The sequence below is a fragment of the Protopterus annectens genome, chromosome 9.part0 (assembly GCF_019279795.1).
Source record: "Protopterus annectens isolate FY-2018-M chromosome 9.part0, PAN1.0, whole genome shotgun sequence".
In the NCBI taxonomy this organism is placed as follows: Eukaryota; Metazoa; Chordata; order Ceratodontiformes; family Protopteridae; genus Protopterus; species Protopterus annectens.
This window is the reverse complement of record NC_056743.1, coordinates 1,130,468,029-1,130,485,199: the sequence shown is the minus strand read 5'-3', so window position 1 is coordinate 1,130,485,199 and position 17,171 is coordinate 1,130,468,029. Positions and strand designations below refer to the sequence as shown.

Sequence of the window (17,171 nt, the reverse complement as noted above, 5' to 3'; positions counted from 1 at the left end):
CAAAACTTTACTAAAAGCGCACCTAAACATATGCTGGCTATGCCCTTGCAACTCCCACTCTTAATATCACCCACCCCATCCAACCACTACCTTTCTTTCCACTCCACTAACTACCTTGATTATAGCAAGCTGAGATGCTCATAAGCCTAGTACTTATTATACAGCAGGAACTTTTTATTGAAATATTTGTTAATGTCTGTTATGTACTTCACAGATAAAGAATCTAGTTGTCTACTGATGTACTATGTTCTTCATCTGTAAATATGTTGTAAGTAATTGCTATGTTAAATTGTTAATCACTATGTAATCCAATGTAACTACTGACTGTTTATTTTAACTGTGGAGCTTTTCTGCCCGGGCCTCCGCTGAAAATGGACCTATGTCTAGTCGGACACTCCTGGTCAACAAATGTAAATAAAATAAATAAAATAAAATAAATAAATAAATAAACAAACAAAAAACAGAGCTTTGTGTACTTACTTCGCCTTGTCCTGGAAATATATTGTTCCTATAAATTGTACATTTCCAATTCATATTACCAAAACATTTCTTTAAATCCATAACTTGCTGTATAATAACTTCCTAATCCAAAAACAAACAAGCTAAGATTGGGGTTCTACCACAACCAGACTCTCTCCATATGAGTAAAGCTCAGTATCAAATATATGCACCCATGCAATTTTAGTAATAAGAACTGACAATTAAATTCACAGTTGTAGATGACCTCATAATAACTTACTCACCTCCAATTATAGCAAAGAGACAAAACATAACAGGGTAGAAGTATCCAAGGCAGAGAGTTAGAACATACTCATGGGCAATTGCAGAAACAAAAAAGACTGTTAACATGCCTGCCGTTCTCATTTTCTTGCCAAAGAGCTGTGAAGGAAAAACAGGACAAGTCAGCAGATTGGGATACCTGCAATTAATGAGTAATTATCAGCTCATGAAAAATAAATCAATATTTGATTCTGATATTGCTTTACAGAGATTTGCTGTTGTCTTTATTTTTGTCTGTTCTGATCATGCAGTTACTTGTACATGTTCTTAGGATACCCTTACATTGCAATATTGATGGTATTTTATCACCTATGTGTTCTCATAGATTGTGGACTCAGAAGTGACACAATATCTATTATACATGCAGAATCTTACATGTGCCTGTTGTGTATTCCCTAAAATCATTAATTCAGCCATGGCAAAATGTACTACTCCCCCATTTTCTTTTAATACTCAGCCGTGTAAAAGAAGATGTTCATTGCTTTACAAAAATATAGAGACTGTATTTGTGAAATGTTAAACTTCCCTTCTGTTTGGTCCACAGCAAACCCAAGTCATCATTATCACATTCTGAATTCTAAACTTGTACAACTGCATATCACCATATTCTTTAAAGTTAGAAAGACAGTAGTTTTTGTATACCATGTTATACAGCACACCATTAAATCTAACTAAACCGACTGCACTGGGTATTCATTTGAATATGAATATTTATATTTTAGTACATTGACTTCATTACAGCATAAAACATTGGTACAGCATAAAAAAGAAATGTATTTTTTAAGGTATTTACCCAGAGGAAATCCTGATAAACATAATAAAACAGGAAGTCATGCACTACGACATTCCACGTCCTATAGTAATTTGAAAAGGAAGTAGAATTCCACCAATCCTGTTAAAATATAAATTGAAAATTTCATGTTCAGTCAACATTTCATTTATCTAGAAAGATAATAAAACAAACACTTGTATTATAAGACAACATCCTTTATTTACTAATTTGAAACAAGGAGACAAAAATAAACAATAATTTTACTGACTTGTAAAAACAAATAGTGCCATACCTCTCAACCTGGAAACATTAAACATCTGGACAAGGCACATGAAAAGTAGGTACAAATCTGTATGCTGATTAACATCTAGTTTGCATGCAAACTTATGTAACCCCACCCAATCCAATGGAATTGTGGGATACCAACTTTCAAATGCAAACTGAAGAACAGACAATCAAAATATGGCACTAGATTCCCCCTGCAGCCATTTCAATGTCCCATTACCTGGTTATTTTTGCCCCATTTACCATAAACACTAATGTGTGCATACTGCTTTACTTCTAAAACTATTATTTGGATTTTATTTTTACATTTTACAGCACAATGCACAAACACTAATAGATATCTGCTAAACAAAGCAATACTGTCTCACAATGAAAATAGACTTGGCATTCAAACTTCTCTGCCCTTGAAACTCACATTCATTGAAACAGCATTGAAACCCACACCACATCCAAAGAAAATACATCTGGCCAGTGGTGGATAAACATTACCTTTGGGCTGTTTTCAAATTATTGGCCCCTTGCACACAAAACAAGAAGCATACATGTGTTCTTTTCTTTGATACACCTTCCTGACTTTATTAAATTATATTCCTTGTATAATACAGCACACTTGTTAGACAGAGTGCATTTTAAATTTATTGTTTGAAATTTTTTTCAGTAGGCTGTACTGTAGGCAATGAAACAAAATGCATGAACCAATAATGAAAAAAACTGCCCAGTTCAGAACATTTCCATCATAAATGTCTACTTCCATCCCCACACTATAAATAGAATGACAGTAATGTAAGCCATAGGCATCTTGCACAGCTTCTCACACTTATTTTCAATTTCAGTTTTTTTGGAGGGTGGAGGGACAAAAGCTCAAAAACCAGGGACACATTTTAAACATTGCTTGTATAATTTTGGAAAGTTGTTAGAATAAAATGTTGTGTTACCACCATGCATTTCACTGGCAAGTCTTGAACCCAGGACCCTATTCACTACAGTCCGAGCAACATACCACTATGCCAAATCAGCAGCTTCCTGAAAAATAGGAAGACTGAAACTTAATGCCTATCATTTAGTGAATTCAGTTCTCACTTCTCACCATAGCTCTCAACCTCTTAGACAAAAAAAACTGACAAAGCCAGTAATGGGGGAATAGAAATTTAGTTCTCACTTCTCACCATAGCTCTCAACTCTTAACACAAAAAACCTGGACAAAGCTCATAAGTGGTGGTGGCTAGGGACTTACCAGGGACACATTTTAAACCTTGCTTGTATAATTTTGGAAAGTTGCTAGAATAAAATGTTATGTTACCATAATAACTCTCAACCCCTTAGCACAAAAAACCTGAACAAAGCCAATAATGGGGGAATACAAATTCAGTTCTCACTTCTTACCATAACTGTCAACCTTTTAGCACAAAAAAACTGGGGCATTTTCATGCACACACACACACACACACACACACACACACACACACACACACACACACACACACACACACACACACACACACACACACACACACACACACACACACACACACACACACACACACACACACACACACACACACACACAGCATAGAGAGGGGGAGAAGAAGGCAGAATTATGTTGGGTCATTGCAAAACTATGACCATGAGTTATGGAGGTTATCTTTTAGTGCTATTTTACATGTTCTAGGTTTAGTGATAGATCTGATATTTAGTGGTAATTTGTTCCAAGCCTTTGCTATGGAATAGCTGTAAAGTAGTTTGACACTATTTTTTATTGGGCCTGTAAACTTGCAAAAGTTTCTGCTGAGAGCTACAGAGAGCATGGCTGGGGGTGTAAGGCTGGATGAGAGTAGACAGAGAGGGGAGGGACAGGATAAAGGTTAATGATAAAGTTTCAGTTTTATTGCTATTCATTTTCAGCAGTGATACTTTTTGAAAGTTTTCAATTTCCTCATCTGTTTAGTAAAATATCATCTACATAAAAATTGTATTTTAGATTGGCAATCTCTGTTAATTTAGAATCCATCAATTTTCCTTTGCTCCTTACACTACTAGCTAAGGGTTCGATAACTAATGTAAATACAGGGGACAAGGGACACCCTTGTTTTATGCCTTTGTTTAAAGTGAATCCTTGCAATGTAAGATCCAACTTTAACATACGTTTTGGAGACTCTATACAGGTTTTTTTAATATTCCAATAAAATGTTCTGGAAAAGCAAATGCTTGTGAAGTTTTAAACAAGTAGTTCCAATTTACTGAATCAAAAGTTCTCTCAATATTTAAGCTAATCAGGGCTAATTTCTTGTTCATTCCATTTGCTAAATCTAAGATAGTTACTACAATTTTTATATTACAGTATGTTGATCTGTTGACTACAAATCCACTTTGATCTTTATTTATTAATCTACTATATCTCTTAATCTTGTGGTGAAAATGGAAGTAAATACTTTGTAGTCTACATTTAATAATGAAATATGTCTGTATGAGGAGACTAACTTATTGTCCTTTCCTACTTTAAATATAGGTGAAATTACAGAAAATTTCCATGAAGGAGGAATTATTTTGATTATTTTGTCACCCTGAATTACCCTGAAAACGTCACTCAGTAATTCTAAAAGATTTAACAGAAGAAGACTATACAATTCCATACTTAAACCATGTAACCCTGGAGATTTACCATTTTTACCTTTCTTAAAGCTTCCTTAACTTATCAGGTTAATAGGTTTATTCAACTAAAATATTTGTTGGTCATTTAGTTTACAAGTAACATTTTAGATTAGTGCTGTTACATCTTACATACGTCTAATCCACAAATGTAAATGGGCAGCTGCAGTGGTGCAATAGTTAGTTTTGCCACATCACAACAAGAGGTTCTCTGGTTTGATTCTCGGTTGGGGTACCTTCTGTGTGGAGTCTGCATGTCCTCTCTCTGGTCGTGTGGGTTTCCTCCGGGTGCTACTGTTTCCTCCCACATCCTAAAGACATGCAGCAGTGGATTGGACACACAAAATTGGCCCTAGGTGTGAGTGTGTGCATGTGTGTGCCTTCTGTGGAAGGTTGGGCACCGGGGTACCAACTTGACACCATAAAACTCCACCTCCAATCATTCTGCATACCATTGTTCCACTGTGGGGTCCCCTAACAGGAAAGGCCAAAAGGAGAAGAAGAATCCCTGCATCTAAATATTGTAGTTTCACAAAAGGCTAACAATGCATGGTAGCTTTTCATCCATGATCCAAACAGAAAAACATTTAGCCAATAGTCTGGGCTGTTCCATACTTCAGCCACAAAGCTGGCACAATTCAAATTAAATACCACTATAAACATTAACATTTAAGCAAGATAATGTCTTAGATGTGGTAAACAAAGATATAATATAGGATAAACACCATGTCAGAGATCTAGCTGAATACTAGATTATATTTGAAGCTAAAAAGTGCTGTTGAATAAAACAACAGACCATTTTGATAGTATACAACCAACATGCTCCTATATTATTCAGCTTCTGACCAAGCTTGGATTAACTAATATTTTGATCCCAGGTTGCTATACTACCCCTTACAGTTTCTAATACCACAAAATTTGCTACCACTATTGCCTGCAAATTACCCCAGGGCATGTTTTATTTAGTAAGTACTTATTACCCTACTAGTTATACAAAGCTTTTGAAATTTTTTTTTATTATATTCTTATATTTGTCTACTTTTTCCTTGCCGAAATGTTTAGCTACTTTTTTATTTAAATCATTTGTGTTTACTGATTGGCTTATAAATGTTCCTAATACACAAAAATGCAGAAGGATGTCATCTTACATTATGACTACAACTATTTTACACAAAGAACAGACAGCTGCCCTAGATACCCTCCCTATTTCAAAATTGGGATATTCTGCTGCAAAATAGACTACTATAGTGTTTTACAGGGAAAGCTGTACCATCTCAGAAAAGAAGGGTTCCAGAGCTCTCTCCATGTTAATGATTGCAGAACACAATGGAAATAGAAAAAAATAGTATGAACTTATAATCTGTATGGCAGTTTCAAACATACATGTTTCATGAAAGTGTTCATCCAAATATACAAATATCCAGGTTATATAGACTAAGAAGTACTTCCTCAAAACTTCCTCAAAACTACAACCTTGTGTAAACAAGTTTATAAGATAAACCCCTACAGAGGATAAAGAACAAATAAGAAAAGTATTAATGCATCTCACTATGACATAGGCTCCATATTCAGCACTTGCACCATTAGTGTCAGTATTTGCTCACTATTTCTATGCACGTACTATGGATCATCCTCATTCCAGACATCTCCATTCCCACTCTCTCTTAGCATGAAACAGGTAGGAGAGACCCCCAATAATTAGAACAGGCACTTGTACAAACTGCATGAACATGCGATTTCTTGTTGACATTAAATGGTATAGTAGCACACATATTCAAATGCAAGAGTCATTCTGCAAATCGGGGAAAGCTGAGAGCTTTCATGGCCCTTACTCCACATATGTACATATACACAAACACGCACACACACGCACACAAACACACACACACACACACACACACACACACACACACATACACACACACACTTCCCCGGCCATAATCAAAAAAGTTTCCTTACTGCAGCAGGTCTGTTCTCATACTTCCGTTCCCTGAACGTGGCCTGTTCTCACACTCCCGTTCCCTGAACATAATTCATTTCCATCGTAGTTCACATGCTCCCTCCTGTTTAGGTCCTCCTTTCCTCGAACATAATTTCCAGTCAGACCCAGACATTCCCGAAATTCATCTGTTCCCGCTCGCAACAGCCACGTCAGCCAGTGCGCAATGTCGACGTGAGCTCCTTGAGCTCAGTTCTGACAGGCTGGCAGCCCTGATGGAGCTGACATCATGGTGCACATGATGATGTCAGCTCAAAGTGCAAAAATGAAAAAACAAAAGAAAAAAATCAGAAATGAAGGTGTGCCACCAGGGAATCATGGAACCCCTTCATTTGGACCCCAAAACTCAGTAAAAAACAAGTAATAAAGTACAGTTGGGAGATATGAACAGTGCACATTGTTGGCAATGTTAAGTATTATGAAGCAATACTGAGATTGTATTAGAAAGTATGTTTTATTGATATTGTAAGGAGTTAAATGAAACAATTTGAAAAGTAAATCTAAAAATTGAGTGATTCTTCAAGAATTCATCATGAATGAATAATGCATTTAATTTATATATAACTGAGATGAACAGTATTTGTCTAATACTTTATTTACTACAGCCTACATACAATACATATTTAGTGTCAAAGGCAACATTTCAAGAGATAGGAAGCTGAAATGTAAGGAACATCTGGAGCAAAATGTTAGTGTACATCATTAAGAGAATGTAAAGTAAGTGTGGCAGATGGGAATAGGGAGTCTTGCCTTTATAGTTATTTGTTGATAAAGTAAGCAGAGCAGAGTTAGGGGACTGAGCACGAGGAAAGGAGGTACTTAAAGGGAAAGCTGAAATGCACTGGCTATAGGTGCATAGGAAATGTTAGTTCAAATATTAAGGAAGGAAATATTACCAATGTATTTTGGTCAGTGGAAGTAAATTAACCATGATTGTCAGAGCAATGACAGACAATTTGTTGACATGATTTTTCAGTAATTTCCTAAACTCCACTAGCACTGTGGAAGACCTAGTGTCCTGGAATAATCTGTTTCAGTATTCTGGTGGTACTTTAGAAAAAGATTTTTTGGCAGTAGCAATATGGTGATCTAATACAGAGGCTGTCATTAATACTTCTTAGGAAATAGGCTGTTTCTCTGTTATGGAGGAAATATTTTAGAGGAAGGCAGTAATGGTCATTCATCAGTTTGAAGGTCAATGCATTCAGCAGAGAAGAGGCTCTACCTTCTACTGGGACAAACAAATTGCATTTTTTCAGTGTGGTGCAGTAGTGCTCCTGGGGTGTCGGGGTGGGGGTGGGGGGCAACTAGATTAAGAAATCTTAATACTTTATTTTCTCTCTTTTGTAGTAGTTGTGCATTTTAATGGATTGCAATGATATGATTGCTAGGTTGTATTCTAGCATTAGGATTAACACACATATAGCTATTGATTGCCTTGATTTTTTTTTTGTTAGCGAAGGGGAAATTTTGCATGCTACTTTTATTTCTATAAGAAACTTTTTACTTAGGTTTTCACATGAGATAGAAAAGAAAGAATTTGCACCTACTGAAGGTTTAAGTAGTTCTACTGCACCAAGGCTATGGAAAGGTGAGATGGATCAATTATGTAAAGCAGTTATGTTAGACCAAGTCTTCTGTTGGCTCCAGATAACATACAAGTAGATCTCCTATACATTTAGTCAGTTTGTTAGAGTGCAACCAGTTCCAGAGCAGAGTGAAATCCTTTAGTTACAAGTTGTTGATTTTGTTTTGTGATGCTGATGCCCTTGTGATGACGATATCCATCAGCATAGAAGATATATTTAGGATTGGTATACCCCAGGGAAGTCAGTAATAAATAATGAGAATGACAGTGGTCTCCGCTTTGACCCCTGCTGTGTACCCATGTAGATAGGCACTGAGTTAGTATAAGCATTGTCTGTTCTCATAAGAAATGTTTTGTCTAGTTGATAGTTTTAGAACTAGTTGCATACTTAATAGTGGCATAAGTTGGTCAATACATTCAAAACTTCTCTTAAGAGCTACAAAGTAATGTCAGTAAATTTACAGTCATCCATATTTTTGAAGATAATGTTGGTTAACATGATTCTGGCAGTTGAGGTTCAATGTAATCATGCTGCTTATCTGTCAGAGTGTCACACTGTGAGATATAATTTAAAATTTGTTCATATATTATTTTCTCAAAACGTTTTGCTGATGGGTTTAGTTTGGGTATTGACCTAGATTCATCAACAACTTTAGGAGTAGTAGCCTTTGGTAGTAGAATTACAGCATTTCTCTTTAGTAGTTTGAGAGCTATGCTATCCAGAGAAGTTTGTTAAGCACTTTGAGTTCTTCTTTCCTGGTGATTGCTCCAAGGTAGCATGCAGGATAATCCAGGTAGCTGTGCTGCAGAACAATAAGTATGAGCACCGTGACATAGATGAATGGTGTATATGATGTGCAGTACATATGCTGTGGAACAGTAAGTATGAGCTCCGTGACATAGATGAATGGTGTATATGATGTGCAGTACGTATGCTGTGGAACAATAAGTATGAGCACCGTGACATAGATGAATGGTGTATATGATGTGTAGTACGTATGCTGTGGAACAATAAGTATGAGCACCGTGACATAGATGAATGGTGTATATGATGTGTAGTACGTATGCTGTGGAACAGTAAGTATGAGCACCGTACCATTGATGAATGGTGTATATGATGTGCAGTATGTATGCTGTGGAACAGTAAGTATGAGCACCGTGACATAAATGAATGGTGTATATGATGTGCAGTATGTATGCTGTGAAACAGTAAGTATGAGCACCGTGACATGGGTGAATGGTGTATATGATGTGCAATATGTATGCTGTGAAACAGTAAGTATGAGCACCGTGACATAGATGAATGGTGTATATGATGTTCAGTACGTATGCTGTGGAACAGTAAGTATGAGCACCATGACATAGATGAATGGTGTATATCATGTTCAGTATGTATGCTGTGAAACAGTAAGTATGAGCACTGTGACATAAATGAATGGTGTATATGATGTGCAGTACGTATGCTGTGGAACAATAAGTATGAGCACCATGACATAGATGAATGGTGTATATGATGTGCAGTACGTATGCTGTGAAACAGTAAGTATGAGCACCATGACATGGGTAAATGGTGTATATGATGTGCAGTACGTATGCTGTGAAACAGTAAGTATGAGCACCGTGACATGGGTGAATGGTGTATATGATGTGAAGTACGTATGCTGTGGAACAATAAGTATGAGCACCGTGACATAGATGAATGGTGTATATGATGTGTAGTACGTATGCTGTGGAACAATAAGTATGAGCTCCGTGACATAGATGAATGGTGTATATGATGTGTAGTACATATGCTGTGGAACAGTAAGTATGAGCACTGTACCATTGATGAATGGTGTGTATGATGTGCAGTATTTATGCTGTGGAACAGTAAGTATGAGCACCATGACATAAATGAATGGTGTATATGATGTGCAGTACGTATGCTGTGAAACAGTAAGTATGAGCACCGTGACATGGGTGAATGGTGTATATGATGTGCAATATGTATGCTGTGAAACAGTAAGTATGAGCACCGTGACATAGATGAATGGTGTATATGATGTGCAGTACGTATGCTGTGGAACAGTAAGTATGAGCACCATGACATAGATGAATGGTGTATATCATGTTCAGTATGTATGCTGTGAAACAGTAAGTATGAGCACTGTGACATAAATGAATGGTGTATATGATGTGCAGTACGTATGCTGTGGAACAATAAGTATGAGCACCGTGACATAGATGAATGGTGTATATGATGTGCAGTACGTATGCTGTGAAACAGTAAGTATGAGCACCATGACATGGGTAAATGGTGTATATGATGTGCAGTACGTATGCTGTGAAACAGTAAGTATGAGCACCGTGACATGGGTGAATGGTGTATATGATGTGAAGTACGTATGCTGTGAAACAGTAAGTATGAGCACCGTGACATAGATGAATGGTGTATATGATGTGCAGTACGTATGCTGTGGAACAGTAAGTATGAGCACCGTGACATAGATGAATGGTGTATATGATGTGCAGTACATATGCTGTGGAACAATAGCACTGTGACATAGATGAATGGTGTATATGATGTGCAGTATGTATGCTGTGAAACAGTAAGTATGAGCACCGTGACATAGATGAATGGTGTATATGATGTGCAATACGTATGCTGTGAAACCGTAAGTATGAGCATTGTGACATGGGTGCATGGTATATATATATATATATATATATATATATATATATATATATATGAGTGCTGCAGTGGTTTGCCCATGTTGTGCTTTACATTTTGAGTGGTTTGAGAAGTTGTGTTTGTTGTAAGTCATAATGGGGTTAGGAAGGTGGCCTAATGGTTAAGGTGTTTGCCTTACAAACACAAGTTGCAGGGTTTGAGTCTCACAAGGGATAATTGGCTAGGCTTAAATGGCTCACAAGGGCAATTAGCCTAGTACTAATTCATGAACCTCATGAATCATGATAAAAAAATTGCCATTGCTTAACATATTAATGGTGCTTCAAAAGTGTTTTGGGACTGCTGAATTTTTCTCAGGTTGTTTGCTTTAGCTGAATTAGGGCAATTCATCTTTATAATTTATATAAAGTTTTACCCCAAATTTGTTAGGATACTAATACTTATAATTAAACAAACACTTAATATGTGTTAATCTTTATTGTTAAAAAAGCAGAGAACATGGACCCAGAAGCTTTATTTCTTCATGTCTTGGTTTTGTCATTTACAGTCTGAAAGTGTAATGCTGAAAGCAAACATTTTAGGAACAATACCAGGTCAGGACTGAAATCTTAAATTGCAATACACAGCTGTAATTTATATTTTTGCTATAAGGTTCCATTGGTTAGTCTTTCTGCAGTACATGAAATCAGATCAAATTTTATTATCACATTCAAGTCTGAATATATCACAGTAAGATTTGTGGATTACCTCACAATTCTTACTACATAATAAATTGCACATACAATTCTGTGAGCTAATAATGTTTAAAAGCCATCAATTTAAATGTTCCATATGCTTGATATGTGTTTTAAGGGACTCAAAGTATCTATCCATTAGACTATCCCTAATCTGGTGTGCTACTGAATTTTATAATTACGGAACCTGGAATGTGAAAGAACATTTATCACAACACTTCTGGTACAATCCAAGAATAAATATCATCCTCAAAATAGCTAAGGGGAATGAATGAGATGGGAAGTCCAGGACTTACAATTCTTTAATTTATGCAGGACCCATATTTTGAACAGTGAGATACATTAATACCACACTGTTAAGTGTCATCCGTGAAGACAATCTATGAAAACCTCTCCACAGCATAGCAGCACTATCATCAAAAATATGCCATAGTCTGAAAATTGAAGGGAATGAATCTGCTTCTACAACATGGCCGACTGAAGTACAATTACAATTTTTGATTGAAAACAACCTGCACTTAAACCAAACACTGCATGTGAAGGATTATTGTTCTTGAAGAAATACTATGAGAGTATGTGGATTACTGAAATACAACAAGGAATCTGATAATTGTCAGTTATTAAAAAAAAAAAAAAGACGCCATAAATATCCAATTAGCAGAGATGACAGCCATATCCTCTGGAAATAACTCACATCTTTCTCACACTATAACCCTGACAAAAGTGGCATATGATAATGATTTGCTTTAGATCATAGGTAGATACGCACTCTGTTGTATCTGTTGCTCTCTACAATGGCTCAGTTTATTCAAACTTTTCACCCATTCTTTGAGACATTGATCTTCCCTTCAGTATTTGTTATATAAAGAAGATAATATTGGCAAATAAGCAAAACACTAAAGCAGGAACAAACTGAAAGCTCTAGGTCAGAAAATCTTTCTTTCTGGTGCCAAAGGTCAATGAATTCTTAAGCTGAATATTTTTCATCTTAAGAAGGCTATAATTATCTCATAAGCTGAACAGATAACCTGGTTATGTTTCAAAAGATAAGATAACATTTCCAAGTGACTCCTGGCTAGGAGTTTTCTCGAACTCCAAACAAAGCCAAAGAACTTAATGGTAAACAAATGCCTATTCAAGTCAACATCTAAAATGTTTTTGGCTTGGTAAAACCATATGTGTTTATTCCTTCTCAAAAACTTTGATGTTGAAAAAGATTTACCTTTGCAAAGTCATGCACTCAGTATAAATGGTTTGTATGTTGTTTTTAATGATTTTGTTATATTTAAAAATGATAAACAAAATAATTTGTTTAGTTTTATCTCAGGATATTCAACATTAGTGCTGGCCTTTTACTCACCGTTTGATTTACATATTTTACTTAATGTTCTCTATACCTGTTCTTGCTTCATGTATATTCATGCAACACTTTTCATTCCATTTTCTTTTGAAAATGTTTAATGTCTTGTTCTTTGAGCATCTTTCAATATAATGTTATATGATATTGCAGTTTCACTGTACAGCAATTAATCTTCGACTCTTTGAACTGTTTATATCATGATTGCCCTTTCTTCTAAAAATACCTGCAGTTCTCTCCTACCTCTCTTCCTCTAGTAGATTAACAAAGGTGTATTCACTTAAAGAAGCTGATGTTATAATAAAATGTACATAAATGCATACAATGTCAAACACGTTTGTCAATAACTCTTGCCCAACTCCTAAAAACACAAAAGTTATTTCATTGTAACCAGTTTGGTTTCACGATCATTTGCAAATTGCATAAACAATGACAATTCAAACTTAATATCACTAATAAGACAATTAACTAATTAATATGAATAGCTCCTTGGAAAAGTGGGGAACATACATCAACCATTCAACTAGTACAAGCAGCGTTAAACAAACTGCTCACTGTAACTTAAATAGATGCCATCCTTGGAGTAGTGTGCCGCTTCTCACTTCAGAAAATGGAATACCGCTGTAACAGATAAAAGGAGGAAAAGAGGGATTTCTGATACAATGCACCCTCTCACTCTGCCAAAATCCTATGCTACCATGTCACTGCAGAGCTAAAATGAGAGGGAAGAGCACAAAACACATACACCAAAGAGGCCAACCCTCCCCCAAACTCAACCCAACCTTATAAACAACCTCTCTGCACTCTATCCCTTTGCCTCACTTTCTAACTCCACCCTTCAATTCTCTTATCACTCCTTCCCCATAGATTCCCCTGTCAAATGTTATAACACATACATATAAACTAACACCTAAGCCTAATTCAAATTCTCACCCCCCATGATGCACATAGGAATGAACACGTCTATCTAGCAAATGTTATTTGTTCATAACTCATGCTCACCTACTGTCACAATGAATCCCTCTTACTCCAGCCACCAGACTGCCATCCTATGATTCATATATTACCTAGCACTTTCCCTCCCTTTAAAGCTGCCAGTTTGCCTCCATGCCAATATATATATATATATATATATATATATATATATATATATATATATATATATATATATATATATATACATATATATATAAACAATTTCTGACCAAACCAGTAATGATTGAGGGTACTTCACAATCAACAAATCCTTTACAATCTAAGTCAACAGCATCTTCTTTAGGACCCATCTAAGATCATCCCACTTACAGTAATAATAATGAAACGAGGAATGTCTGATGGTGCCTGTAGCTGATTCCTTCTGGTCAACAGTTGGTTACCTCATTATTCTGAAACTATGCCAAAGTGCATTCCAATTACAATTATCAAGGCCCAACATACTTCCTCTGGATCTGACCAAGTCTTGCTTTGCCACCCAAATGACAAAGGAATGTCCCAGAATGATAATCTTGCCACCACTTAAAAGACAAACAAACCCTTAACAAAATTATCTAAATGAATCATTGTCTTACAAAAAGCTCTCAATGAACATCATCCTACCCTTTTTATGAACTCAACTGATCTACCATCCTCACTAATGAGACAAACGTCTTTTACAAAAAGAGTAAACTGAATATCTAGCCACAAAAATACCTTGACTCTCCAGGGTTTTCCTTAAAACTCATCTAAACTGGGCCGCCATTATGAGTCTACTCTCCGAAGACTGAAAAACGACAACATTCACATAATAACCCATTAAACTCAATTGTGCAACCCACAAAACTGCACACAGGATTTGCTCCAAATCTCTAATCAAAACCACTTGCTGCCCTCACCATTTTTGTTCTACCATCAACCAACCAATCCATAACACAACTGCTGAATCTGTAATACACAAAAATATAAATTACCTAAATGCTCGCTAACCCTAAAAGCTATTAAGGGGCCCATATGATATACACTCGACAACTTGCTGACAAAACGCACAAACCTTTCAGCAACACCAACTGCTTAGTTTATGGAAATCAGTTATCCTCACTCAAACCATTTACAGTCTCTCAACATTTCAACATTTTACCAATCACCCATGCCTTAGTAATATCCATGAAACCTACCAACCTTTCTTCAACACTTAGGGCAGCCAAATGAACTCTTATGGACCTGAATGCATCACCCAACTGCTATCTATGAATCAAACACCCAAACACCAAACCAAATGACCATGCTCTATCACAACTTAGCAGTAGTTCCACAAATGAAAAAAAAAAATCACCAAATTATTATCATGCCATATAGACCTTGACCAATACTGTTGAACTAACCAGGCAGCTACCTCTTTAGGTACCCCACCAACTGATCTTCTACTTCTGGTACTAGCAATCAAAACCTACAAAAATGAAAGAGACAAAGACTGTCAGTTATTGCATTCAAATGCCCTGGAACATCTAAAAACGTAAATTCATCTACAAACTCTGCAAAATCTCTTTCTTCAAAAATCATCAGCACCAATTTTGACCTGGCCAATTCTCTCCTCAAGACCTGAGGCACAGTCTTATTCTCCAAATGAAAAAACATTTTAGCAACTTCTTTTGCCAAACCACTGATGTTACCTATGGGTATCAGTTCCAAAAATGATCCATTTTTCTCCACTCATCTGGCCATTCAACAAGCCATGTCTCCACATATTACACCTAACAAAATAAGCTGCCATAACTAGACCACCTACTGTGTCATCCTGATAGAATTTAACACCACAAAACCTACCCTAAAATACAGCTCATAACCCCAAATCCTCTTTATCCATTTGCATAACACTAACCATGTGGTGTTTGTGTCTCTCCCACTCAAGATATTGGATACACCCTGCAGAAAGTTCTGCCTGCTCCTATCATCCTGCAAGCAATATTCAGGAGTCTAAGTCACTCCAGTTCTTCTGTAATTCTGATCTTCTGTTTTTTTTACCTGACGATCTCAATATTATCCCTCAACTTATTCAGTTTCTCCTGTGGCACATGAAATAATCCCCATTCAGCATTCACTTCCAAACCTAAGACGTTGACAATTTTACTCAGGCTTTCCAATTTTTTCTGGGCTAAGGGAACCCCCTAACTCATCACACAAATCTTTAAATCTCTGCAACCCTGACTCTGCCTCCTCTTGCCCCTTACCAGTCAACAAAAAGTCATCCAAATAATGAACCACTTTTTGGTTAGTGACTCTACAGAGACAAATCCAATGCAAAGCTTTGCCAAATTTCTTGAAAGTAGCACATGCTATTGCACACCCCATTGGTATGGCGTTGTTGACATAGTACTTTCCATCAAACCACATACAACATGGGTCAGTTTTCCTCTCTAATATGCAACAGCTGGAATGCTGTGTCAATATCCAACTTCACTAACTAGGGGACCCTAAAGTCTCTAATCATCTAGATCACATAATCCATGGAAGCATACTATACCTGAGTGTTAGGCCTGGCATTAAAATTCATTCACAGAGGCTTCTTCAGGGTATGATAGATGCAGAATTAATTTAAAATCTCCAGGCTTTTTCTTGGGAGCTACACCTAAGGTGGTACTTCAAATGGGCATAATGCTCTTCCTGCCTGTCTTCCTTAATCAACATCTCCTGACCACCCCATCTCTTCATTTAACCATTTTCAAATTATGGCTCACAACATCACTCCCCATCTCTTAACATAATAAAAATCCGTCAGGAAATCCTAAAGTCAACTTGTCTGCCTCACACTGAACAAGAAAATCACTCAATAATGCACGCAGAATGTCTGCCTTAAATCGAAATGCCTCAGAAAGGTATGGTACCTCTTGCCCAATGAAAATTACCTCTCCCTGCATGGTTACCCTGACCTACTGCTGCATCAAGGTCACTTGAAAGCCTCTACCTTCCTTAAGTCTCCACTTCATTGCTGCATGAGCTTCTGTACAGATGGAACAAACATGACTAAACCTAAAAAAGGGCCAAGGCTACCTCCCAACATTAAAACCCCAGCAAATACCTACCTATCCCTCATGTCACCTTTGTCTGGCCTCCTCTAACTCCCTGTTCTACATAACATACTGCCAAACCAGATTTTGGAATGTCTGACCTCCCAATGCAATGACTTATCCACTGCTTTCTGCTTGATCATACTATAACCAGGCATTTTCATTTCACAATCTCTGGGCTTTCTGAATAGTGAGAAAAAATGCTAAAATGAATAAACCTTGAGCCAAATCCTGCATCAGCATCATGCCCATATAACCTATAAAATCTAGGACCCGACTGTCCCAGGTCCATGCCCTGT

The 17,171-nt window shown here is 36.7% G+C and overlaps 1 protein-coding gene across 1 annotated transcript in view; it reads right to left on the bottom strand.

Moving 5' to 3' along the window:
- The window catches only part of SOAT2 (sterol O-acyltransferase 2), a 380,502-nt gene that overhangs the window by 49,749 nt on the left and 313,582 nt on the right, over positions 1–17,171 (bottom strand). Inside the window, exons 10-11 of the mRNA XM_044082202.1 lie at positions 1,574–1,672; positions 744–879 (exon numbers count right to left, since the gene is read on the bottom strand). Of these exons, the coding sequence (XP_043938137.1) occupies positions 744–879; positions 1,574–1,672 (235 nt within the window). The remainder of the gene's footprint in view (positions 1–743; positions 880–1,573; positions 1,673–17,171) is intronic.